This window comes from Erinaceus europaeus, chromosome 4, assembly GCF_950295315.1.
Source record: "Erinaceus europaeus chromosome 4, mEriEur2.1, whole genome shotgun sequence".
Taxonomy (NCBI): Eukaryota; Metazoa; Chordata; class Mammalia; order Eulipotyphla; family Erinaceidae; genus Erinaceus; species Erinaceus europaeus.
This window is the reverse complement of record NC_080165.1, coordinates 143342936-143370058: the sequence shown is the minus strand read 5'-3', so window position 1 is coordinate 143370058 and position 27123 is coordinate 143342936. Positions and strand designations below refer to the sequence as shown.

General features: G+C 47.2%; 1 protein-coding gene across 3 annotated transcripts in view; it reads left to right on the top strand.

Annotated features, from left to right (window-relative positions):
• The window catches only part of SOBP (sine oculis binding protein homolog), a 255276-nt gene that overhangs the window by 177929 nt on the left and 50224 nt on the right, over nucleotides 1–27123 (top strand). For all 3 annotated transcript variants that reach the window (XM_060190676.1, XM_060190677.1, XM_060190675.1), the window contains one exon: nucleotides 24702–26701. In XM_060190676.1, coding sequence (XP_060046659.1) covers nucleotides 24702–26696 — 1995 coding nt within the window. In that variant the 3' untranslated portion in view covers nucleotides 26697–26701. The remainder of the gene's footprint in view (nucleotides 1–24701; nucleotides 26702–27123) is intronic.

Here is a 27123-nt window from a genome sequence, read left to right as displayed (position 1 = left end):
AGCAGAAAAGATTCAGCTAGAGCCCGGGGCACACGCGAGGCCTGTACAGTCACTGCTCTCTGCTGCACTTGGCTCACATTAATGAGGTCTGAGGATTTGGGTGTTTGGCGTGCTCAGGGTCTTCAGACATCTGAAGGATGTAAACATGGAGGAAGGAAGGAATTTATTTAGCTCGAGACAAAGGGTATAATTAGGGTAGGAGTAATGGAATGAAATTAAACACAGAAAGACTTAGACTGAATGTCAGTGGGCTTGTAAGCAATAGATTTCTTAAGCTTTTCAATATTTTCTCAGGAAGGGCTGGTCTGTATTTTCCAAGTCACTGGAAAATCCAAAGGAGTGAGTGAGGCTGAGATGATCTGTGGTGATTAGCAGATCTACAGCCAGCCAGCGCGGGGCTCTCTCTCCTCGTCTGCGTTACAGACATGAAAAGCTCAGTAGGTGATCCTCCTCTGAATTACTGTGTCCACCTGCAGCAAGTGTGTGCATTTCTTAAAAAACGAGAATTATTCAAAGGATGACATGTTCCTGAAAGGGAAGGAAAAAAAAAAAGTCCGAATGTGCTCATCAGGGGAGAGTTCAGGAAAAGATCCGGGCTGGGCTGGGCCTGGTTTCTTTGCCTGCTGTGAGTCCTGCCCCTGAGGGGAGTGGGGGGAGTCAATCAGTGTCTGGGATTTTAAAACTGTGTGAAAAGGCCAGGCCACTTGCAGAGAGATTTGAATATTGCTGGTTAAGGAAGATGAGGCCTCAGCCTCAGGGAACCGAGCCATACACCTGGAATTTTTTCTTTTCCTCTGGAGTATTTTTCCTACGTTCCGGGAATCAGCTTGTTCTTTCCAACAACTCTTCCGAGGTGGGCCCAGCCCCTCAGAACCCCCCCCCCCCCCCCCCCCAGTCTGTGTTGTAGGGCTTGCAGCCAGGTTCCTGGTCACCAGGCATTGCCTGAAGGTGTATGTGACTAAGGCTTCCTTCTGAGACTAATTAGAGGCTTCTGCATTGAGGTGTTTTGCATAAGCCAATCCTTAGTACTGACAGGTAAAACAAAAGGAAGAAATACTGGCACTTGGTACAGGTTTTTTTATACTCGGCCTCTTGGGAATTTGAGTGTTTCCTCTGTGATCACAGAAGTGGGAAGTAGGGGAGAGGCTTTGTGAATTAAAAAAAATTTTTTTTTAAATTACCAGATTAGCTCCCATGCTGTTTATAGCTCTTTGAATCTGATACGTTTTTTTTTATTTTTTTAATTTTTTTATTATTGGGTAGAAACAGAGAGAAATTGAGAGGGGAGGGGAGATAGGGAAAGAGAGCTTCATTCACCATTTGTGAAGCTTCCCCTTGAAGGTGGGGATAAGGACTTGAACCTGGATCCTTGTGCACTGTAATCTGTGCGTTTAACCTGGTACATCACCACCTGGCCCCTCGACATCTTTTTTTTGGTTTATTATTATATTATTATTTTTAAAGTCATATGGGGCTTCGGTGCTTTAGGAAAGATCCTGTACTGCTAGCTGTGCTTCAAAGGGGGCTGCAGACCTTGAGCTGAACCCAGTCAGAGGCTGGCCTCTGGCACACACAGTGCGGGCTGAGCTCAGACACGGGAGGGGTGGTGCCCCAGACCGCAGGGACGGTGGTTCTGAGCATCCTGGAAGGGGGGGGGGGGAGAGACACTCGCCATGTTGGTGCCCTTGGATTTGATGACTCTAGGAGGTCCCGGTGGGCCTGGAACCCCAGCACCCATTGAAGTTCTACCTCAGGAGCTGTCCTGTAGCAGCAGACTTCAGGCATGAGGAAAAGCCTTCTGTCTGTTCTGAGAGCCAGAAGCTACCAGCAGGGGAGGTGTGTGGGGGGTGGAGGGGCCGCTGGCAGGTGGAGATACCACTGTGGGATGATGATGGAATGGGAGGAGTGAATGACAGGAGTGGAAGCAGCAGCCTGGTAGGAGGAGAAAGCCTGTGGACGTGAGGCCCGGTGCAGGCGGGGTGATGAGGTCTTAATACGCTTGTGAGGTCTTGCTCTGGCTTTTTCGTTTTTTTATGCTGAAGCCTCATCCCAGTGTGGGGTAATAGGTGAAGAAGCCTCACCTGCCCTCCACATCCATTGCTCACCCCCATTCTGCAGAGGTGAAATGCTAGAAATTTCTGCTTTTGAAGGTGATGACTAGGAATGTGTGAGTGTGTTGAAAAATGGGCCAGGCCAACATCAAGAAAATATGTGGGGGGAGCGGGTGGGGACCCTCCCCGCCGAGTGCACACGCCAGCACTTGTGTTCAGGGAAATGGAGGGGGCTTCGTGAGTGGTGGAGAAGTTCTGCAGGGATCTCTCTTCTCTGTCTCCCCCTCTGTCTCTCTCCATTTCCTTCATCCTCTGTCAAAAAAAAAAAAAAAAGAAGGGGGGGATTTGCCAGGACTGGGGAACTCATGTAGACATCAAGCCCCAGTGATAACCCTGGTGGAAAATACATAAACTAGGGGGCCAGGTGGTGTGGCACACCCGGTTAAGCACACAGAGTACAAAGCATAAGGACCTGTGCAAGGATCCCGGTTCAAGTCCCCGCCTCCCCACCTGCAGGAGAGAAGCTTCACTAGTGGTGAAGCAGGTCTGTAGGTGTCTCTCTTTCTCTCTCCTTCTCTATCTTCCCCTCCTCTCTGAATTTCTCTCTGTCCTAGCCAATAAAGTGGGGAAAAAGTGGCTGCCAAGAGAAGTAGATTTGTAGTGCAGGCACGAAACCCCAGAGATAACCCTGGAGGCAAAAATAAATAAATAAGGAAAATATATAAAATAAAATAAAATGGGGGGGTATGTATGGTATAGGGTTGGGTTGAACAGAGAGTTAGAGCTGCATTTATGGTTCCTGAGCATCAAAGAGGGCTTCAGCCATGAACACAATTGTCTGTGTGATTCCCATTCATTTGTGTCAAGCTGCAGGAAGTCCAGCGGATGTAAATAGATTAATATTTAAAAAGTAATAACAGAGAAGAATGAGGTTCCAAACATGTAATGTTTAATTATTAAGAGCCCATAATGGAATTCCAGTCCAAACTCGTGTCTTAACTTCTCACGGGTATTCAGTGAAAGTCTCATTAGCCTGCGTACAACATCGCTGGCCTGCTCAGTCACAGGGCCCGGCCTGTGTGCTCCTAATCTGCCGAACCACGTGCGTGGTCTAGGCAGTTCTGTGTCTTCTAGTCACATAATTGTCACAATGCTTGTTAGTCCTACTGCTGGGTAAAATAACTGTTGTGAGAAGACCTGAAGATTTGAAATGTTAACTCACAACCGGTAGGACTTGGGAAGACCAGGTTATCCGTTAGAAATCAAGGGTGAGCCAGCCATGTGGTTCATGTGGACCGTGTGCTGCTTTGTCATGTGTGTGGCCCAGGGTTGAGCCCAGCCCACACACCACATCAAAGGAAACTTCAGTGCTGTGGTCTCTTTCATTCTCTATCTCTGCCTCTCTGTCTCTGTCTAAAAAGAAAGATAATTATCTGGAGTCGGGCAGTAGTGAGCGGGTTAAGTGCACGTGGCACAAAGCACAAGAACCGGCCTAAGGATCCCGGTTCAAGCCCCCGGCTCCCCACCTGCAGGTCTGCAGGTGTCTGTCTTTCTCTCCCCCTCTCTGTCTTCCCCATTTCTCTCTGTCCTATCTAACAAAGATGACATCAATAGCAACAACAATGACTACAACAACAATAGAAAAACAAGGACAACAAAAGGGAAAAATAAATAAATATAAAAAAATTTAAAAAGAAAGATAATTATCAAAAAAAATCAAAAGCAAATCATTAAGTTGTGTTACAGTATGTATAGTCTGATTAGAAGAGTTTACTTAGTTCAGGGATGGTTAATTATGATTTTTTATTTAATTGCTGGGACTCAGTGCCTGCATGACACTACCATTCCTGGTAGACTTTTAAATTTTCTTTTTTCTTTGATAGAAGGTGAGAGACAAAGATAGATAAAGAGAAGGGTAAAGAGACAAAGAAAAAAAGACACCTGTGACATTGCTTCACCAATCATGAAACTTCCCCCCTGTAGGTTGGGGACTGGGGACTTTAACCTGGGTCCTTACTCATGGTGACATCTACATTCTACCAGTCAGTCACCACATGACCTCCATTTTTCTTTTCTTTTTTAAATATTAATTTTAAGTGTTTGTTATTGGTGATTTAGTAGTGTTTTTTTTTATCAAATTATAATATTCCAGGGGTATAATTTCACATCCACTTGGAGTTGTGTAAGTCACTATACCCTTCCTTTGGTCTTACACTCTCCCTCAAAATCACCATCCACATGGAGTTGTGTAAGTCACTATATATCTTCCTTTGGTCTTACACTCTCCCTCAAAATCACCATCCACATGGAGTTGTGTAAGTCACTATACCCTTCCTTTGGTCTTACACTCTCCCTCAAAATCACCATCGTTCTCACAGAGCTCAGTAACAGGAGGAAAAAAAAACCCAAAACAAGCAAGCCAGTAAAAAGCTGGGCAACGCATCTGAATAGATAGTTCTCTAAAGAAGACTTCAAACGGCCCACTGACATTGTTAAGAAATAATAATAATAAATCACTTGTCATGAGAGAAGTGCAAATTAAAACCCAGTCACATTCTACCTCACACTTGTGAGAATGGCCTCTATCAACAAAACAGGTCATGACAGGTGTCGGTGAGGATGTGGAGCTCTGATACACTGTTGGTGGGAGTGAGGACTGGCGCAGCCCCTGTGGAAGGTGGTATAGAGAGCCAGCCCTTCAACAAATAAAGAAAAAAAGACCTTGTCGTCTAGCGATACCACTTATAGGCAGATACACAGTGGTTGTGGGAGCACTAATTCAAATGAATGTTCATAGCTGCGTTAGTCAAAATAGCGCAAACACGAGAACAAGCTATATATACCCACTGACAAATGATGGCATAAACATGTTATGGGACATATAGTCTTTCAAGACCGTAATTCTTCTGGCTTTTTCAGGTAGATGTATCACTCACTTTTTTTTTTTTCTGGTTTTGATCTTTTTTTAATTATTTCTTTATTGGGGAATTAATGTTTTACATTCAACAGTAAATACAATACAATGCATAACATTCCCCAGTTTCCCATTTAACAATACAACCCCCACTATGTCATTTATCATCCTTCATGGACCTGTATTCTCCCCACCCACCCACCCCAGAGTCTTTTACTTGGGTGCAATATGCCAATTCCATTTCAGGTTCTACTTGTGTTTTCTTTTCTGATCTTGTTTTTCAACTTCTGCCTGAGAGTGAGATCATCCCATAGCATCACTCATTCTTTTTAAGATTTTATTTTCATGAGAGAGAGATCATAGCACTGCTCTCCTGTGACACATAGTGGTACTGGGGATTGAACCTATGACCTCTTGAGACCTTAAGCATGAAAGCCTTCAGCATCACCTCTGCTCTGTCTCCCTGGCCCATCTTATTCACTCTTGATGAGGGTGAAGTTGTCCAGTGGCCTGTAGCAGAGAATGGGCAAAAGGAAGAGATCAAATAATCATCAATGAAATGAGGGAGTCCGGCGGTAGCACAGTAGGTTAAGCGCACGTGGTGCAAAGTGCAAGGACCAGCAGAAGCAGACTTCAGCTCCCCACCTGCATGGGAGTCCCTTCACAGGTGGTGAAGCAGGTCTGCAGGTATCTGACTTTCTCTCCCCCTCTCTGTCTTCCCTTCCTCTCTCCAATTCTCTCTGTCCTATCTAACAATGATGACATCAATAACAACAACAACTACTACAATAAAAAACAACAAGGGCAACAAAAGGGAAAATAAATAAATAAATAATTTTAAAAATATAAAAAAAAAAAAAATCAGTGAAACGCTTGTAGCCATTCCCATTTATTTCAGAATCAATTTGCAAGCAAGGCTGATGGAGTCAGTACTTGGTGATTTTATGTTTTACTCAGCATGGCAGAAAAGAATGGCCTTTTGGGTATCTGAAAATGAGGGTCCTGCATTCATTCTTCTTGTTATGCCTTAAGAGCTTGCCCCCTCCGTCGTGGTATCTGGCTTCCTGTAACATGCTCATGAACTCATCCATAATGCTGAATATGCAGTAGTGCGACTTAAAATGCTCTTGGGGGGAGCCTCAGGTTTTGGAAGGTCACACGACAGCGCACCATATTCATGACATCCTGCCAGGCCTAGTGGCTGGGTGGGGTGACTAGAACTGAGAGGACAGAAATTGAGTTTGTAGTGACTGCAGAAGCTGAAACCACAGGATGAAATGTAATAGGGGCAGGCCTGAGTGAGCACAGAAAGCTGGTGAAAGGTGTGGGGACGAGCTGTAAGGTTGAGGAAAGTGCTACCAGGGAACCATAACCTTGATTCCCAGCAGGGCAGGGCAGGGCAGGGCTGAGGCTGCTAACATGCAGAGGAGCCCAGACATGGGAGTCACCTTGACCTTCTCCCATAATTGAGCCGTAGCCAACAGTTACATAAGGAGCTCTTGCCATATGCAAGACAGTGTGCTGGGGTGTGAAAGTTCCATGAGATGCAGGCCTGGTACTACAAAGGAAAGCTTTAATTAAAGGGGAAATGACAAGGGCTTTCCTGACTCTCTTATTTGGATCCAGACCACTAAAGCAACATTTTCCAAAGTGCTTTTCTAACAGAATCCTACTAGGAAAAATGCTATTTGGGGAGAGTTGAGGGAACTTTGGACTAATGAAGTTAAACATGCTTCTTGTCTGCGGAACTTCTCAGAGACTTGAATATGGCAGTGTACACTGAGAATCTCCAAGAGGAATATAGTGTTTTCAGCATTAAACAAACTAATTTTGTTCACCATGAACTCTTTTTTTAGGGGCAAAATAGTGCTGAGACTGGTGTTTATTATTATTAGCTTTAAGTCATATCCCATTATTGTTTTTATCTGCATTTCTTTTTAAAATTTTTTATAGTGATTTAATAATGATTAACAAGATTGTAGGATAAGAGAGGTACAATTCCATATGATTCCCACCACCAGAGTTCTGTATCCCATCCCCTCCATTGGAAGATTCTCTATTCTTTATTCCTTTGGGAGTAGGGACCAAAATTCCTCATGGGGTGCAGAAGGTGGAAGGTCTGACTTCTGTAATTGTTTCTCTGCTGAACATGGACACTGGTAGGTGGATCCATACCCCCCAGCCTGTTTCTAGCTTTCCGTAGTGGAGTAGGGCTCTGGGGTGAGGTTCTAGGACACACTGGTGAGGTCATCTGCCCAGGGAAGTCAAGATGGCATCATGGTAGTGTCTGCAACTTAGTGGTGAAACTAGTATTTTTTTTGGACTACCCTGTAGATAAACAGTCAGGGTCTGAGTGGTTAATGAGAAGAAGGCAGCAGAATTTAGGAATAATTAGGACTGTACGTAGATATCCCTCAGAAGTAGAACTGGGTATATATACTGATGTGAGAAGCATGGTCTAGTGTCAGCTTCTTTCTTCTTCATAGACTGTAATGAGAGAGAAAACTTGATCACTACTTAGACCTAGCTTATGGAGGTGCTGGGGATTGAACATGGGAACTCTGAGCCTTGGGTGTGAAAGTCTGGTGCACTGTTGTGTTATTTCCAAGGTCCTACCTCCTGTTTCTGAACCTAACTCCCAACACTAAGTACAAGTTGGCCCACCTCAACCCTGCGTTGAATCTGTCCTGGGCATCACATACCTGTAGCAGAGTGTGTGGCAATAAAGTGTCACATGGGGTTTCTTAACCACAGAAGGAAATAACTGGGGGCTCAGGCAAAAGCTTTGAATAACAGCCCATGTCTAGATCTGCCTCCTCTTTGAGTATAGAGTAATAGCTGGAAGGGTTGTGGCAAGGATTATATCAGAGAAAGAATGTAAAGCTTTGGGGAGGGATGTACTGGATTACAGATCTGTGTGTTGGTTCTAGCATGAGTTAGAGTCTTGATATTCTTAAGGTTGTAGAGATTTAGGTAAAGGAACTCAAGGAGAGAGAGAGAGAGTAGCTGACGGGTCTTGCCTGCAAGAGGTCCTAGGTTTGATCTCCCAGTAACACCAGTCACCAGAGCTGAGTGGTGCTCTGGTCAAGACACTGAAACAAAAGGTAAAGCCAAAAAAATCAAATCAGATGGGAATAGCCATTGCTGCAATCTTGAAGGAGTCCAGACAATTGCCTCAGTGCAGCTAAGTGTGTACCAGGACTGTCATATTGCCTGCCAGGCACAGGCATCATGGCTTCCTGCCTTATTTAGCACAGGGCCTGTGTGGGCTCCCTAACTCTTTATAGCTCAGCTTCTGCTCCTGCCAATTCCCATCCCCATGTCCCTGTCTGCTGCATTATTTACACTGCCTCGTGGTTTTTGCTTATTGCCTGAACCTCTGTGGTAATTGCTTAGTCTCTTGATACCATCTTGATTCCCAGCATCTCCCCAAATTAAATTCAATGGATTGGATGGATTGGTTGAAATCCTCTGTCCCTGAGAGGCAGAGCCTCATCAAGGTATGGAGATGGCTTTGGGTTCATTCAGCTATGGTCAGGGAAGCAACAGGTCTATGGTTATGGCCCACAGTAATGAATTGTGTTCAGATGCAAAGTAGTTAGTCCTTTATCTGCTATGCCTCCCCCATCAAGGGCATGCCTTACTATAGCAGAAGCTATCTGATAATGCTTTGTATTTCACTCTTACAGACAAAGCACTGGAAGAGAGGCCTAACCTCCCAGATTTAGGCGTATCCCTCAGATTTGCTTGCTTCTGTATTGTTAGTCCTGAGCCCTGTTACCTGTTACCTGTTCATATCAGGCAGCTCTGTCATATTTCTCTTTTCACCCAGGAGCCAAGAGAGCAGGGCACAACAGGTCAAGTGGAGTAAGCACCCCTATTTCACTTTTAGAGAAAACCAAAGATTTACATAGTTGGTTACACAGGGTTTTGTTCATAAGACTTTTTTTAACCAGGCTTTTGATTTTTTAAATGATATTAGTGACTTAATATTGATTTACAAAATTACAAGATAACAAGGGTATAATTCCGCACTGTTCCCACCACCAGAGTTCTGTGTCCCCATTCCCTTCATTGGAAGTTACAATAGCTCTCCTAAGGTTGCAGATATGGCTTAACTATTATTTCTACAACTCTCTGTCTATATTTGTCTAGATTTGCCCATTTTTTCCCCTCGGTCCCATCTTCTCTTCCTTTCCAGGTCACACCTATACCTATTACTACATCCAAATGTCTTCCCTTTTTCCTCTCTTCTCTTGGGGTCCTGATGGAGATGGAGTTCAGACCCCTCTGGTCATCTTCTTCCCATCATTTCTTTGCCACTGGGAGTATGGACCAGAATTGTTTTTGGGGTGCAAACAGTGGGAGTTCTGGCGTCTGTAATTGCTTCTCTGCTGGACATGACTTCCACCTGACTCAGGTGGGCCGTATGTATATTTAACACACAAACCTGTGTTGCTGTTGAGTCCCTGTCAGTCTGCGCTCACAGTCCATGGTCAGAGCTGGGAACATTCTAGGCTGCACTCATTTCAAAACCAGTTTTCATCCAGTGGCAGGGTAGGATGGCCCAGCCTCCCTTAAGAGTACGGCAGTCCCTGCCTTTGCTGTTTTATAGTGAGGACAAGTTCCTGGAGTGGTATAATTTATTTATTTATTTTTACTTACCTCTAAAACAGAGTATGAGATCTGGCTGCTTGTCTCTTTGTCTGTTATCGTGAGAGTGACTGAACTCACTGTGATAGTAGCAGGTGTCTGTCTGAGCCACTTGAATTTATAGGAAGAAGGGAGTTATGTAAATGGTAGGTGTGTGTAGATGTATCCAAATGTGTATCTTTGTTCCAGGCCATTTTCCTTTATGCTACCTAGCAGGTCACACCATGCCAGATACTCATTCTGGATGGGGTGCTGGGGTTGGACTCATCCAGGATTTGTGGCAAAGATGAAGTTGTAAGAGGAATGCTCAGTGGAGAATTCAGTGTCAGTAGGGTGTTGGCTCTCAACTGGGGAGTTAGCACAGCAGGGAGACTGAATCCACAAAATAAAGAAGGAGGAGAATCAGGAACATCCAGGAAGCTTTTCAAAGACAAAGGAGCCAGGGTGCAGGCTGTGGGGTCACAAGCATGCCAGATCCCAAGGAAACTGTCACTGAGCGGGCAGGTTTTAATTACTACCAAAGACTGAACAATAGGCATCCTAATTCATTTATTTCCCCACAACTCTGAGAGTCAGAACTTTGGACTGTTTGAATTTGCAGCTTTGTGCACCAGATGCCATAAAATGTCACATTTGTGTGTGACTGAGCATAAGGGATTTTGTTGGAGACTCTGGGCTGGGTGACTGGTGCTGGCCTGGAGCTGAGCCTAAGGCTAAAACATCCACAGTGAGCTGAAGACCACGACCCGGCCCACAAACCTCCTCATTATTGCAATTACGTTGCTGTCACACACGCCACAAGCCATTGGAAACACTTAGAGAATTGAGGGGTTGGGGGGGTCCAGTGACTTGCTGATTTGGGTTTCTGGGTTTTATTTTTGTGGTGCCCTTTGAACTCTGAAGTTGACGTCATAGGAAAATTCATAGTGGTGATTTTTCTCTTTGTTTTTAGAACAGATTTAATGGAAGAATAATGGTTAAGTAAGAGTAGAGCTGGTAAAGAGTAGCAAAAAGTAAGAGTTGGTTCTGATTTTTTTTTTTAAATGTCTGAATGTCATTAAGGTCCATGTATAAGCATAAGATAGGTGTGTGTTTATGTGACACGCTACATGGTTTTAGAACACATCCATTTGCATTAGTTGTCGAATTCTCCCACCAGACCATGAAGTTAGGCAGTGGACCCAGAGACACAGAATGAAGACCCAGTGTGGTCTGGGAAGTGGCACAGTGGATAAAGCACTGGACTCTCAAGCATGAGGTCCTGAGTTCGATCCTCAGCAGCGCATGTACCAGAGTGATGCCTGGCTTTTTCTCTCTCTCCTCCTCCTTTTTAATAAACAAAACTCTTAAAAGAAAGACAAAGAAATGAAGACCCAACGCTGCAGGGTGGCAGGCTGTGGGTTTTCTGGGGATTGCTAGGCTGCCATTTTCCTCAGCAAACCGCACTGCTTCCCAAGCGGAAGCCATCCGCTGAGACACGGAACTGGGGAGTATTGATTTTTAAATGTGAGGCCTTATGTAAGGGAGATTTACTCCCTTTTACTCCCATTGATCAAAGGATATTTTTTAATAAAGTATGAGGCCTTTGTTTCCCGAGAAAAGAAAGAGAGGAGGGAGGGAGGAAGGATGGAAAGAAGAAAGATAGGAAGAAATACAGGTCTTTATCAGGAACACTTCTTACTGCTCAGCTCTGGCTTATGGTGGTGCAGGAGGTTGAACCTGTAGCCATAATGCAAATGGCAGAAAGTCCTTGAGAGAGCGAGGACATCTGGATTTTACAACCAGACACCTCTTAGTTAGACTAAGCTGCCTTTTTATCTATGTAGGTGATCCTTGGGTATATAAGCTACCTCAACTCCAGTTATCTCCATTATAAGGCACTTGTGGAGGCTAAAGAAGGTAATTTGTGTCACAGGCTCAGCATAGTTACTAGTGCTTAAATAGTGCTGATTTTTGTAACCAGTATAATATGCTACCATGGCCTCACTTTGGGGCTTCCAGTAGGCATTGCCGTAAAAGTTATGACTTTCCATGGAGTTTCTGGAAGAGATGCGAAGTCTGAGCAGAGATGGACACTGGGGCTAAAGTGGGGTGACCGTGAGCACCTGCAGGTAGAAGCCATCACTCTTAGACCCAGGAGCTAGAGAGACGTAGAAGAGACAGCTGGAGCTGGATTGAACGAGGCACTGTATAAAACCTGTAGCCAGGGGTCTGCAGATTCCAAGCAAAAGTAGTCACGCATATTAGATGGGAGCAGCTTTGAGCCTTTGAGAGGCAGCCAGAGGGTGAGCTGAGGGGCAGAATTACCAGAGGGGGCCCCCATTCATCTGTCCCGCAGTGCCCTTGGCCTGGACCACCTGCACACACAAAGCCTTGGTGCTTCTCTTCCTGTCACCTGTGCCAAGATACAACCTAATAGGTGAGGAGATTGTGAGGCAGACTCACTTAAGAGCCTGAGGAACAAAAGGACCGCTTCAGGCATCATAAACAAGAACAGTAAGCCTCCCCCAAAGTCCCGCCCATCACTGATAGCCAATCATCTCAACTGTAGAACTAAAGCCGTGTGCTTCGAAATAGGATTTTTTTTTTTTTGCCACTTTCCAGAAAGTGTGCATGAAGAAAGAAATGGAATGAGTGGCCAGAAATAGTAGCTGAGGAAAGACCACACACCCCCCCCCCCACCAAGATTTCCAGGTCTGCATGATTCTACCACTTCTGGACTCTGGTATGCTCTTTTGTAGACAGAAAGTGACAGAAAGCTAAAAAGAGAGGAGTAGCGAGAAAAGGGGACAAACTGCTCCACCGTTCATAAAGCTCCCCCCTTTTGCACGGTGTTCCCATGTGATAACTGGAGGTCCTCACACTTGGACTTGGAGAAGTGTGCACTCTACTGTGTGAACTTTCTCCCAGCCCCACACAAACTGGACATAACCATTTGATGAGTTTCCGGTAATCCACCAGTGACTCCCTGCCACTTTTCAGGCAGAGGGGGTTCTTCTCTAATCAAAAATGATGAAACTTCAAATAAGTATACGTTTAGAAAACAGAGTAATGATGCATGGAATCCAAGACACATTTGAAAAGAGGTTCAGATAAACATTTTGAAAACAAAAGGATCACAATGAGCAAGATAAATACACATCTGGGAAGAAAGGCTTCAGTTGTACAGTTGGAAAATGGCAGTCACAGAATCTGGTTGAAAGAGAAGGGTATCTGATGGTGAGAGTAAAATCATGAGTGTGTTCTAGTGACAGACTGTTAGCTGAACGTTTAACCTTTGCAACTAATCCGATGTGGCATGGAAGGAACCGAGGGTCTTGCTGGTGGAGAAGTGTGGGCAGAATTCTCCTCTGGTAGAACAAATACCTTCCATGTGTACGGCCCTGGGTTTTATCCCTGGCACCACATGAGAACAGGGGTAAGTGGAACTCCATGGATGGTAGAGTAATACTTCGGAATCTCCCCTGCTTCTTCTTCCTTTTTCTCTCTAACTCCTTTTCTTTTCTCTCCTTCATAAAAACGTAAGATAGAAAATGGGGCCAGGAGGTGGGTCAGCAGTAAAATGCAGGCAGGCTGGGGCATGATCTCTGGCAACACACACACACACACACACACACGCACAGACTGTGAGGGTAGGTACTGGATCTTTCCTGTACCCACCTATAGTCCAATAGTGCCTTCTTGAACAGTTCTAGTCTTAGTTTTTTTAAATTTTTTAAAATTATCTTTATTGATTAATTGGATAGAGGCAGCCAGAAATTGAGAGGGAAAGGGGAGATAGAGAGGAAGAGAGACAGAGAGACACCTGCAGCCCTGCTTCACCACTTGCAAAGCTTTCCTCCTGCAGGTGGGAACCGGGGAGATTGAACCTGGGTCCTTGTGCACTGTAACATGTGCCCTCAACCAGGTGTGCCCTCAACTCAGCTTCTCTAGTCTTAGTTTTGAACCCACAAAAACGTAACAAATAAAATATGTTGTCTCTTGGGGGTCAAGTGGTAGTGCAGCGGGTTAAGTGCACATAGTGCAAAGCGCAAGGACCAGCATAAGGATCCCGGTTCGAGCCCCTGACTCCCCACCAGCAGGGGTGTTGCTTCACAGGTGGTGAAGCAGGTCTGCAGGTGTCTACCTTTCCCCTTCTCTGTCTTCCCCTCCTCTCTCCATTTCTCTCTGTCCTATCCAACAACAACATCAATAACAATAACAATAACCACAACAAAGATAAAACAACAAGGGCAACAAAAGGGGGGAAATAGCTTCCAGGAGCAGTGGATTCATGGTGCAGGCACCGAGCCCCAGCAATAACCCTGGAGGCAAAAAAAAATGTTGTCGCTTGAGTGTCAGTTTGAAGATGGTAAAATAAAGACTAGGCCAAAATGTGCAGGCACTGTTGCCTGTTGCAGACTCTACGCTGCATGTGGACAGGGCTCCTCATACTGAAGTCACGTCCCCTGTTCCTAGCAAGCCTGGGGAAATGCTCACACAGGAGTGACTGTATCGGTTTCTGAGGAGGCCATAGTTACACCGCGTGGAGTTGATAAAAAGGAGAGGAAACGGAGTGCGCAGGCTTGGCAGGCAGCAGGACAATGGAAAAGAAGGTAGAACACCTCTCTTTCTAGAGGGTTTTTCTGTGACACATTTTCCAGTCTGCAGTTCCTGGCTCTGCCCTTGGAGCGCTTGTTCCCAGGAAGGGCTGCCACTATTGCTGAGGGCATTTTACAGCTGAGAGCCCGAGGTGCTGAGTGATTAAGTGCCTGGCTCTACCAAGAGCTGGAGGCTGGAAGGGCGGACTAGATGGTCCCTGAGGTTTCTTTTAAGTGAAAAAGGGTTACTTTGGGATCTGTTAGACTGTTTCTGTGTTTTTAAGAGCACCAATAGCTGGAGAACAGAGAGGCAGAACTTCAGCACCAAGTAAACCAGATTTTTTTTTTTTTTTTTTGGTGTTTTAATTTTTCAGGGTCCATCTGGATGGCTTGTGTTAAAAGATGTAATTGGGAGTCGGGCAGTAGCACAGCAGGTTAAGCGCACATGGTGCGAAGCACAAGGACCAGCGTAAGGATCCCAGTTTGAGCCCCCGGCTCCTCACCTGCAGGAGAGTCGCTTCACAGGCGGTGAAGCAGGTCTGCAGGTGTCTGTCTTCCTCTCCCCCTCTCTGTCTTCCCCTCCTCTCTTTATTTTTCTCTGTCCTATCTAACAACGATGACATCAATAACAATACTAACTACAACAACAATAAAACAACAAGGGCAACAAAAGGGAAAATAAATAAATAAATATGAAAAAAATATGTAATTATATTTATCCTGCCTAAATAACGCAGAGAGTATTTTTTTTATTTCTTTATTGGGGGATTGTTTTACATTCGACAGTAAATACAATAGTTTGTACATCCATAACATTTCTCAGTTTTCCACAGAACAATACAACCCCCACTAGGTCCTCTGTCATCCTTTTTGGACCTGTATTCTCCCCACCCACCCACCCACCCCAGAGTCTTTTACTTTTGTGCAATACTCCAACTCCAGTTCAGGTTCTACTTGTGTTTTCTCTTCTGATCTTGTTTTTCAGCTTCTGCCTGAGAGTGAGATCATCCCATATTCATCCTTCTGTTTCTGACTTCTTTCACTTAACATGATTTCCTCAAGCTCCATCCATATGGGCTGAAAACGGTGGTCACCATTTTTAATAGCTGAGTAGTATTCCATTGTGGATTTATACCACAACTAAGCAGAGGGTTTTGTGATGATATACTACTGTTCTTTTTTTTAATTTTTAAAATTACCTTTATTTATTTATTGAATAAAGCCAGATAAAAATTGAGAGGAAGGGGGAGGTAGAGAGGGAAAGAGACAGAGAGATACCTGCAGTACTGCTTCACCACTTACAAAGCTTTCCCCCTGCAGGTAAAGACTGGGGACTTGAACCCAGGTCCTTGTGCATTGTAACATGTGTGCTCAGCTAGGTGCGCCACCACCTGGTACCTATTACTGTTCCTAGGCAATCTGATATATCAGACCAAAGGGGAAGATTCCCTTTGAAATCATGTGTTTGGATATGAGGATGGACCAATAGTCAGTCATCTTATATAGGGCAGGACTGTAGCTCTTACTTTGGCTCTAGAAATGGTCTTGGCTCAGGAATGACGCATTTGTTGATGTTCACTGAGGTTCTGAAAACCAAGTCTGCCTTCACTCTGCCCTGTAGTATTCCTGGCATGTGTAAGAGAGAGAGAGGACCCGCCTTGGCAACCTGGGTCAAGACTTTGAAGTAGAAACTGAATCATGGTGTAAAATTCCTACAAGGCATTTTTTTTCCCAATGAAATTTTAAAATTCTGAGAAAGGTGATGATCAGCATCTCCTTGAGTTCCAAAGCTTATCTGAAGAGAGTGGAAAGACGAGTGGTTACAGTACGGAGAACTATAAAGCAAAGCAAAAAATCAAATAAGACCCTGACAACAAGTGAACTAACATAGCAAACATTGTCATGCTAGAATATAGATCAGATGAAGGTTCCTACATGAATCAGATTTAAATAAAAAGTAAAAATAGTAGTCCATCAATGGTCTGTGCTGTTTACAAACCCTTCTCAAGATTTCTTTATGACTTTGCGGTTTTGTGGTAGAGAAGATATCTTTCTTTTTTTGTCACTTCTTTTTTAAAAAAAAATTATTTATTTATTTATTCCCTTTTTGTTGCCCTTGTTGTTTTATTGTTGTCGTCGTTGTTGGATAGGACGAGAGAAATGGAGAGAGGAGGGGAAGACAGAGAGGGGAAGAGAAAGAGAGACACTTGCAGACCTGCTTCACCGCTTGTGAAGTGACTACTCTGCAGGTGGGCAACCGAGGGCTCGAACCGGGGTCCTTACACTGGTCCTTGCACTTTGCGCCACCTGCACTTAACCCGCTGTGCTACAGCCCGACTCCCTTTTTTGTCAGTTAAATTTTTTTATTTGTATTATTGGATAGAGACAGAGAAATTGAGAGGAGTGGGGAAGATAGAGAGAGAGAGACAGATACCTGCAGCTCAGCTTCACCACTCATGAAGTTTTCCCCCTGCAGGAGGGGACCAGGGGCTTGAACCTGGGTCCTTGCACACTGTAATGTGTGTGCTTAACTAGGTGTGCCACTACCTGGCTCCTGAAAGGATATCCTCCTTCTCCTTCCTTCCTCCTCCTCCTCATGCTCCTCCTTCTCTTTCTCCTCCATCACCATCACCTTCTTCTCCTTCTTCCATCACTCTCTAATCCAACTTTGCAAGCAAAGTAGAATGGTAATCTTGACCTCCATCAAACATTGGTACCTCTTTCCCCTACCCCCCTACTGGGCTCTTACACACACACACACACACACACACACACACACACACACACACACACGACTTCCTGAAAACAGTTCCATTGTGCAGTAAATGAGCCAATTAGATTGTTCATCAGCTGGTTTTTTATTATATAATTATGATCGACAGGTCCGTTGGATAAGAGGGATACAATTCCACACAATTTCCACCACCAGAGTTCTGCATCCCATCCCCTCCTTTGAAGGCTTTCCTATTTTTTATCCCTCTAGGAATGTGGACTGAAGATCTTTATGGGGTATAGAAGGTGGAAGGTCTGGCTTCTATAATTGCTTCTCTGCTGGGCAGATGACCTCACCAGTGTGTCCTGGAACCCACCTCTCCAGAGCCCTGCCCCACTAGGGAAAGACAGAAACAGGCTGGGGGTACGGATCAACCTGCCAACACCCATATTCAGCTCTGTTTTTTTTTTTTTTAATAAACCCTGAATAGCACAATTCATAGCTTCTACTGTTTAAACAGCAGTTGAGTCTAAGAGGAATTCACTGTACTGGATCTAGCACTCATTTCCAAGCTGTGCTGCTTGATCAAGCTTTTACCTGAATCAGAGGATGACTGGCTTGGGAAAAAGAAGAGGCCTCTGCAGGAATTGAACAGAGCCTTCTCAGGATGGTGAGCAGCCAGGACTGTTCCTTTTCCTCGTAATAGACAGCCCCTCTATTGCCCCTGGGCAGAATCTCCTAGAAGGCAGGGCACGGGGCTGGCACCGATGAAGTCCAGCATGAATGTTCCCAGTGAGAAACATGCCCCCACTTGATCCAGTCTCCTCCCCCCACCCCCATGCTAATAGGAAAGCCATGGGTGAAAGTTTCTCTCTCCCTCCTCACAGTGCCACAGAGGCCTCCTTCCATCAAGTTAAAATGAACTTAAGCAAATGAAATATTCCTGGCGCATCAGCGATCACAAGGGAGTAAGGAGCAGGGGGCTAGGAAATGAAAACCTGGCCACTATGTACAGTAAGCTTAGACTCACAGCTCTGTCTGTCGCTGCTCCGTTTCACAGACGAAGGAAGGAAAAAGCTGACATTGTCCTGCATGTTGCAAGGCTAGTAGGTAATGGAGCTCAGATGCAAACCCACACCTTCAGCTTCTAAACCTCATGCAATTCCCATAGCATTCTTTGCCGTCCTAGTGCACCAAACTAGGGTCCAGGAGGAGGCAGTGTCAGAACCCCCAAAAGATACTAGAATCATGAGACTCTGAGTTGTAGTGGAATCCAGTACTCAGGGGGCAGTCTGACAGCCTCAACTGATACCCTGAGGTGTCTGTCTATCCCCAGGTCAAGCAGACCCCTAAGCCCTTCAAAACACTTCTCGCCTCTGCCCGTGTCTCCATCATCCTTTGCTTCACTCTCAGGTGTGCTCATGTTAGTTTTTTAGTTGACCTGGATTTCAAGATCAATACAGTATACTAGCCCAAGATTTAGAGAACCAAACTCATGGCAAGGTACAGTTTTGTTTAGGAAAGCTGCCCTTCTGAGCTATTGCCTGCGTGCTAGCATGCGAAGACGTCATTTTTTCTTTTCTTTTATTTCCTTTTCTCTCCCTTTATTTCTGCATTGTTGATGCCTTTGGAGGGACTTCTTTTTTTTTTTTAATATTTATTTTATTTATTTATTCCCTTTTTTTGCCCTTGTTGTTTTATTGTTGTAGTTATTATTGTTGTTGTCGTTGTTGGATAGGACAGAGAGAAATGGAGAGAGGAGGGGAAGACAGAGAGGAGGAGAGAAAGATAGACACCTGCAGACCTGCTTCACCGCCTGTGAAGTGACTCCCCTGCAGGTGGGGAGCCGTGGAGGGACTTCTTATATATATTTTATTATTCCACTGCTGCAAATATTTTTGAGCAGATTAAGAAGGCTTCAGCAAAGTGGTTACTTCATTAAATATTGCTCAATACCAGATTCCCACTCAGAGGGCCATGGTGGGTTCCATTAAAGGATGAATCCCCCCCACAGCTGACGGCTGATCAATGTGTTAATTAGGAGCCCTATTCCCTGCCCCACTCGCCCCCATCATCTCTCAAAACCAGCAGAATATATATATTTACCCATGCAAGTAGCCTCGTGGCATGCCTTGGCTTTGACTTTGGACATTTCTGTCAAAATAAAAGCTCGGTTGCCAACATGCAAAGCTTTATTTTTTGGGGAAATTCAAGAGGGAAAGAGTTATAGGAACCAGAAGTCCTGCCTTTCAGTTTTCTTATATAAAGAGCAAGTGATATTTCTGCTGAGGCAGTGTCTTTTGAGCGGTGTAGTGGTGTAGGGTACCACACATTTACTTCACAGGAAAGGAGTGAAGCCATCAGGCCACTGAGCTGGTAAGTACTACCCTGGCAGACAGCCACCAAAATATAAATACTCTAAATGGACTGAAGGAAATGTTCATTCTGTTGTTTAGAATTGGACACATCCCAGGAAGGTAAATTGAATCTTTTTGAGGACGGCTGTTCTAGGGTTGAATGGAATACACATTTGTTTATCTCTTCTGTGATCTCTGTCTTCCTGGTGGTACATTATGTATTTGTGAGTCAAAGCATTTCAGCTGTCTCACTCAATGGCATCACATTAGCTGATTGTTCGGCCCCCAGATTGCCATCGTTAAACAGCTTCAGCCTCGGATCTGTCCAATCTGGGACCTGTTAGGGAGAGAGGTGGAACCAAAGAGGCCAGATTCCAACAGAAACAAAGCTGGAGTGGAATTGGGTGGAAACCAACGCAGAGCCCATTGAGTTGAGCTCTGCACTCCTTAAGCCTTATCTTTTAAAGAATCTAAAGAGGTTCTGGTACTTTTTTGGCATAATGAGGAAAAACATAATGTCCCAAAAAAGTAAAAAAATAAAAATAATAAAGCCATCTGTGTAGAGAGATGGGAAGAATACCCCATAACACCACAACGCAGAAAACCTTAGTTTATGAAGCACATGTTGTGTGTCTCATGGATATGCAAGTGTTATTTTATTAAAGAGGAGTATGCCATATATATTTTCACCTCACTACAACATCTTCAGTAATCAGCTCGGGCTCTTCTGATGACATCTTTAATTACTAGAAGTGTGTCATTAGCTAGATGGGGAGTGAGTAATGGGATTGCTCGTCTCACACGGTATAGCCATTTGCGCCATAAATCCATTGACCTCATCTGAAATGATGCGTCCTGTAAGACAAGCTTGATTCATTATATTTCTTCTTCAGGACTGCTTTTTTTTTTCTTTAATAGTTTTTTTTTTTTTTTTTTTGCTTCTTCAGAAAGATTGCTGCTCTGTATTTTCAGATCAGTCTTCTGAACTGAAATAGAATAGAACAGGGCGGGAAGATACACACATTTACACTCCTATTACCCAAAACAGGACAGCCATAAATTGTTACCCTACTACCTAAACACTTTGAAATGTTGCAGAAAATCTAGTGGCTAACCATTAGGCCTTTGTTTTCACTAGATTTATGTGATGAAATAGAACTTTTAAAATTTTTATTTATTATTGGATAGAAACAAGCGAGATATTGAGAGGGACGGGGGAGCCAGAGAGGGAGAGAGACAGAGAGACACCTGCAGCCCTGCTTGACCTTTGTGAAGCTTCCCCCCTGCAGGTGGGGACCAGGGGCTTGAACCTGGGTCCTTGAACACTGTAATGTGTGCACTTAGCCAGGTGTGCCACGGCTGGGCCCCATGAAATGGAACCTTGCACGGAACTTTGATGTCTGATTCTTTTTATGCAGAAGTAGATGGAATATGGTGAATTCTCGTTGTATCCTCAGGGTAGATCTGTGAACACTGCTTATTCAACAACAAGTCACTGGAAGTGAAGGGCACAAAGGGTGAGCAGTTAAGTCATATTTAGATTAATTTCTTGACTCCACTGGAAAATATTTATTTAGCTTAAGGAAACGGAGGAATCCTCTGGAGGCAAATAATTCAATCTGGCAATTTACAAACCAATTAAGGATTTCAGAAAACTCTTCCTCCTTATGGCTAAAAAATAAGATCCAAAGGAGACATGCCAGCATATTGGGTGTATTATTTTAATTAGTTTAGTTCATGGATAATGTCTTTAAGTTCATGATTACAAAGCTATGCTTGCTCCCTTACTGCGATCCTATACATCTGCATTCTAGAGTTTCTGTGAGCGCCTAATACTGAGACAGAATCAGTTTGCTTTGCTTTGCATTGAAGTCTGAATGTTAATGGTCATATATTAGTTTCATTAAAATGTTCAGGTTTTTTTAAAATAATAACTTGTATGTATCAAGTCTTCACTACTAGTTTAGCCTTTTCCTTTTCTTAAAAATATCTTGAGAGACAGAGGCATAGAGAGACAGAGACACTACAGTGCTGTTCAGCTCTGCCTTATGGTGGTGCATAAGGAGCTTGAACCCGGAGCTACAGGCATCAGTCTTTTTTTTTTTTTAATATTTATTTATTTTCCTTTTTGTTGCCCTTGTTGTTTTTCATTGTTGTTGTAGTTGTTGTTGTTATTGATGTCGTTGTTAGGTAGGACAGAGAGAAATGGAGAGAGGAGGGGAAGACAGAGAGGGGGAGAGAAAGACAGACACCTGCAGACCTGCTTCACCGCCTGTGAAGCGACTCCCCTGCAGGTGGGGAGCCGGGGGCTGGAACCGGGATCCTTACGGCAGTCCTTGTGCTTTGCGCCACGTGCTCTTAACCCGCTGCGCTACCGCCTGACTCTCCCCATCAGAGTCTTTTGTGGAACGAATATGCTGTCTCCCTGCCCTGCCCTTTCTCTGAATGAGAAATTTGAGGACTGGATGAATTCATCTGTGTGTCTCTTTTCATCAGAGGCCAATTCTGGATCTGTTTATCTCAGCTATGATTTGTCCCAACTCTGACATCTCAACTATGATTTAAAAAAAAAAAAAGTCATTTTGGAGAAACCTGAAACATGGCAGCAAAGAATAGGAGTATGTGAGCATTGAAATTGTTTGCGTTGCAACAAGTGTCTTGAAAGGGCGATTCGCTAGAAGACCAAACAAGCCCATGCCATTAGTATGTGTCATCCAATGTCACACGGCCAGGGCACGCTACCTGTAAACTCCAGCTAAAAACAAGTGAGGAGGGAAAAGTGGAATTATACAGAAAGACTCGCATCCGCTGCAGGCGTGTGCACCCACAGCTGTACGTAAGCATGCCGCCACGTTTGCAGTCGAGGAAAGCCGAGAGTCAGATGAGATGAGTAATCAAATGCCCAGCATCTGTTGTCTTTGCGTTGTTTATATGACCAATCACTGTTAAAACTTATCATCTTCATGCTATCAGAGAGAAAAAAGAAGAACAGCACCATGCACCAACAAGAGAGTGACAGACATCACTCTCTGACATCAACAAAAACAAGGTCCCATTTAGAACAATATGGGAACCAGTATTTTATTGAAGAGACACTAGTAAGCCCCCAACTGCACTGTGCTTCAGAATTCCTCTACTGCTATGTAGTTTCAGCGAGAAAATGACCAAAAAAAAAAAAAAATGTGTGCATGTAATAACTCAAAAAAGTAAGGCACTGAAAGAACTATTGAAAATTTGACATCTGTTTATCTGTTTATAGCTATGGCAAGATTACTCATATTAATTCTTGTTTAAAATGCCATATGAAGGAAAGACATTTGTGCAAACAAGAGTCATATTTGAATTGTAGATCATGTCTTCACCATCTGTGAGAGCTGATGGTGTTGCAAAATTAATGTGTTAATGAAATCACAATAATTTCTCCAAAGTAATGGGTTCTGAAGCCGAGAATGACTATTTTTTGAACTTTGATGTCTAGTGATTTCCAATTGGGAAAAGCTCTCAGCCTTTAATTAGTTCTACAGCCCGATTCTAAATAAATTTGGTGATGTCTTGCTTTTGCCAGGAGTAGTTCTGAAAGGGTGGGGACGGGGGGAGGGCGAGGGAGAGCCATAACAACTTTTGGAAAATGTTCTCTGGTGTTTGAAAAGTTGTTAAATAAGACTGCCTGCCAAGAAATGTCACCAAAAATCCCGACTACTGAGAGAGAGTGGGCAAACAGCTCAAAAAATAATTCTAGCTTGCTGCAACATCACAGGTTGGGAATAGCTAAACCTCACACAGACTTTGTGACTAATTCCAAGTTTCCCCTTGGAAGCCAGACATTATGATGTTCGGCGCTTTGTGTTATTGGTTAACACAGCGCACCCCTTCCAACTGCAGCGCTGCAAGCAGTCAACAGTGGGGAGCAACTTCGCAAGAGGAGAATTTGAAGGAGGGGGTGGATTTCGAAGTGCACGGAACTTTCGGGTGAATCTCTCTCTCCAGACCTGTTTAGGATGAACTTGTTTGGCAGGCAAAAATAGTTGGGACAGGTAGAGGCAGTTTATTTATTTATTTCTGTCAACTCCACCTTTAAGTTAGCTTACAGGGGGACGACACAATGTCCTGTGTCAATGTCCTGTGTTTTAAATAGGAGGTGGGGTGGTACTGGCTCTTCTGAAAGGTTAGTATTTCTTTCTTTTTTTTTAATTTTTAATTATCTTTATTCATTTATATATTTTAAAGATTTCACCCATTTATTAATGAGAAACATAGGAGGACAGAGAAAGAGCCAGATGTCACTCTGGCACATGTGCTGCCCGGATTGAACTCAGGACCTCATGCTTGAGAGTCCAGTGCTTTATCCACTGCGCCACCTCCTGGACCACTAAATTATCTTTATTTATTGGGTAGAGACAGCCAGAAATCAGGAGGGAAAGGGGAGGTAGAGAAGGAGAGAGACAGAGAGACACCTGCAGCAGCACTGTTTCACCGCCTAGGAAGATTTTCCCCTGCAGGTGGGGAGCAGGAGCTGGAACCTGGATCCTTTTTTGCACTGTAATGTGTGAGCTCAGCCGGGTGCGTGGTACCACCACCCAGTCCCTGAAAGGTTGATATTTCTTTTTTTTATTTTTTAAAATATTTAGTTATTTATGCCCTTTTGTTGCCCTTGTTTTATTGTTGTAGCTATTATTGTTATTGATGTCCTTCGTTGTTGGATAGGACAGAGAGAAATGGAGAGAGGAGGGAAAGACAGAGAGGGGAGAGAAAGACAGACACCTGCAGACCTGCTTCACTGCCTGTGAAGTGACTCCCCTGCAGGTGGGGAGCCGGGGGCTCGAACCAGGATCCTTACGCGGGTCCTTGCGCTTCGCGCCACGTGCGCTTAACCCGCTGCGCTACCGCCTGACTCCCAAGGTTGATATTTCTAAGCCAGGAGAGCTGAGTTCCCAGGAGAAATGGTTCTGGGCCATTTTCGAATTTAGAGACGCTGCGCCCTGCTTGACAAATAAATGATGGCTGCCTTTGACAGCACCTGTTTACTTTTTAAAATTTCTTTATTGGAGAATCCATGTTTTACACTCGACAGTCAATACAATACTTTGTACATGCACAACATTCCCCAATTTTCCATATAACCATGCAGCCCCCGCTGGGTCCTCTGTCGTCCTGCTCGGATCTTTGACAGCACCTTTTTATTTATTTATTTATTTTTAATTTCCTTACTGGGGAATCCCCGTTTTACACTCGACAGTCAGTACCATCCTTTGCACGTGCCCAACATCTCCCAGTTTTCCGCACAGCCATGCAGCCCCCGCTGGGTCCTCTGTCGTCCTGCGCGGATCTCTGACCGCACCTTTGTGTCCGCCCTGAAACTCCCGCTCCTTAACGGGGAGCTGACCGACCGCTTCACTAATCTTGACTCTTGTTGTCTGAATTGCTGTGTTGTAGGTGTGTGACTGGTGTAAGCACATAAGACACACAAAAGAATACCTGGATTTTGGGGACGGGGAGCGGAGGCTTCAGTTCTGCAGCGCCAAGTGTCTCAACCAGTACAAGATGGACATCTTCTACAAGGAGACGCAGGCCGCGCTCCCCGCCGGACTGTGCGGCGCCCTCCACGCCCCCGGCGAGAGCAAGGCGGACGGCGCGGCCGTGCAGCTGCTCACCCCCGACTCCTGGAGCCTCCCCCTGGCGGACGCCCGCCGCAAGGCCGCCTCCCCGGTGCCGGTGCCGGTGCCGGTGCCCGCGGCCGGCCAGAGCCAGAGCCAGAGCCAGGGCCCCGGCCCGTCGGCCGCCGCCAGCGCCTCCCCGCCCGACACCGCCGGCTGCTCGGCCGCGAAGATCCCCGCGCCCGCGCCCGCGCCCGCGCCCGCGCCCGGCAAGGCGCTGCCCCTCGGCGAGCCCGCCAGCCTGCCCCCCGTCTCCGTGCAGCCGCCCGCCGGCCTCGGGCCTCCGCTGGGCGTCCCGCCTCGCAGCCCCCCGATGGTGATGACCCACCGCGGCCCGGTGCCGCTGCCCCTCTTCATGGAGCAGCAGATCCTGCAGCAGATCCGCCCGCCCTTCATCCGCGGGCCGCCGCACCACGCCTCCAACCCCAACAGCCCCCTGCCCAGCGCCATGCTGCCCGGCCTCGGGCCCCCGCCGCCCGGCGGCCCCCGGAACCTGGGTCCCGCCTCCAGCCCCATGCACCGGCCCCTGCTGTCGCCCCACATGCACCCCCCGGGCACCCCGACGCTGGCCGCGAACCCGCCGGGCCTGCTGCCCCCGCCGCCCCCGCCGCCGCCGCCGCCGCCGCCGCCGCCCAGCCTGCCCTTCCCGCCCGTGAGCATGATGCCCGGCGGGCCCGTGCCGGTGCCGCAGCTGATGAACTTCGGGCTGCCGTCGCTCGCCCCGCTGGTGCCGCCGCCCACCCTGCTCGTGCCGTACCCCGTGATCGTGCCCCTGCCCGTGCCCATCCCCATCCCCATCCCCATCCCCCACGCCGGCGACGCCAAGCCCCCCGATGGCTTCTCCAGCCCCGGGGAGAGCTTCGCGGCCGGCGGCGGAGACTCGGCGGCGGCGGCGGCGGCGGCGGCGGCGGGCAAGGCCCTGTCCCCCCGGGACTCGCAGCAGGGCCCGGCCCAGGGCTCCGACTCGCCGCCCGGCTGCTCCGGCCAGGCCTCGCACCTGGCGCCCGCGGGGCTCGGCGGCGGCGGCCGCGGCGGCGGCGGCGGCGGGGACGTGGTGGACCTGACGCGGCGCGCGCCCAGCCCCCCGGGCCCCGGCGAGCCGCGCGGCCCCCCCGACGGCGTCATCGACCTGACGCTGGGCCACCGCGCGCGGCTGCACCACGTGATCCAGCGCGCGCTGCACGCGCACGGCCAGGCGGAGCGCGAGCCGGCCGCCGCGGAGCGCAGGACCCGCGGAGGCTGCCGGGACGGCCGCTGCAGCCCGCCCGCCGCCGGCGACCCCAGCCCGGGCGCCCCCGCGGGACCCGAGGCCGCCGCGGCCTGCAACGTCATCGTGAACGGCACGCGCGCCGCCGCCGCCGCCGAGGGCGCCGAGAGCGCGGAGCCGCCGCCCGAGCAGCCGCCGCCGCCGCCCGCGCCCGCGCCCGACGAGCCGGCCGTGAGCGAGCTGGAGTCCGTCAAGGAGAACAACTGCGCCGCGCACGGCCGCCGCGACGCCGACGCGGCCCGGAAGCTGGCGGGCGACGAGGCCCCGGCGGCGGCGGCGGGCGACAAGTCGGACCCGAACCTCAACAACCCGGCGGACGAGGACCACGCGTACGCGCTGCGCATGCTGCCCAAGGCGGGCTGCGTGATCCAGCCGGTGCCCAGGCCCGCAGACAAGGCGGCCGTGGCGCCCCGCATCGTGGCCGCGCCCCTGCTCGGCGCCGCGCCCGACGACCTGGAGCCTCCGCTCAAGAGGAGGTGCCTGCGGATCCGGAACCAGAACAAGTGAGAAAGGTTCGTATGGCTGCGGCCGGGGGTCGGGGGTCGGGGGTCCTGCAGGCAGGGTCCGTGCACCCTCCGGACCGCGTATGACGATCGTCAGCGTCACGTCAGCGTTATTATTATCGTTATCCTTGTCATTGTCTGCACAAGAGAGAGCGGTGTTCGCCAGCGAGCCTGCGCTCCCCAACCCCCCCCTCCCCCACGTGTGCACCCGCCGACCTCGGACCCGAACCCATTGCCACCGCCCCCTCCCCCCGGCCGAGGAAACCGAGTCGCCGCCCACTAGGAGCCGGAGCCGGGGCTCGAACCTGGCGGGGGGGGGGGGGGGGAAGCACCCGCCCCCTGGTGTCCCTGTCTCTTGTTGTTTCTTTACTGCTCTTCCTCTCGGTGGCGGAAGGGAAAACTGGGGGAGGTCAGTGGTGCAGGGGGAGAGG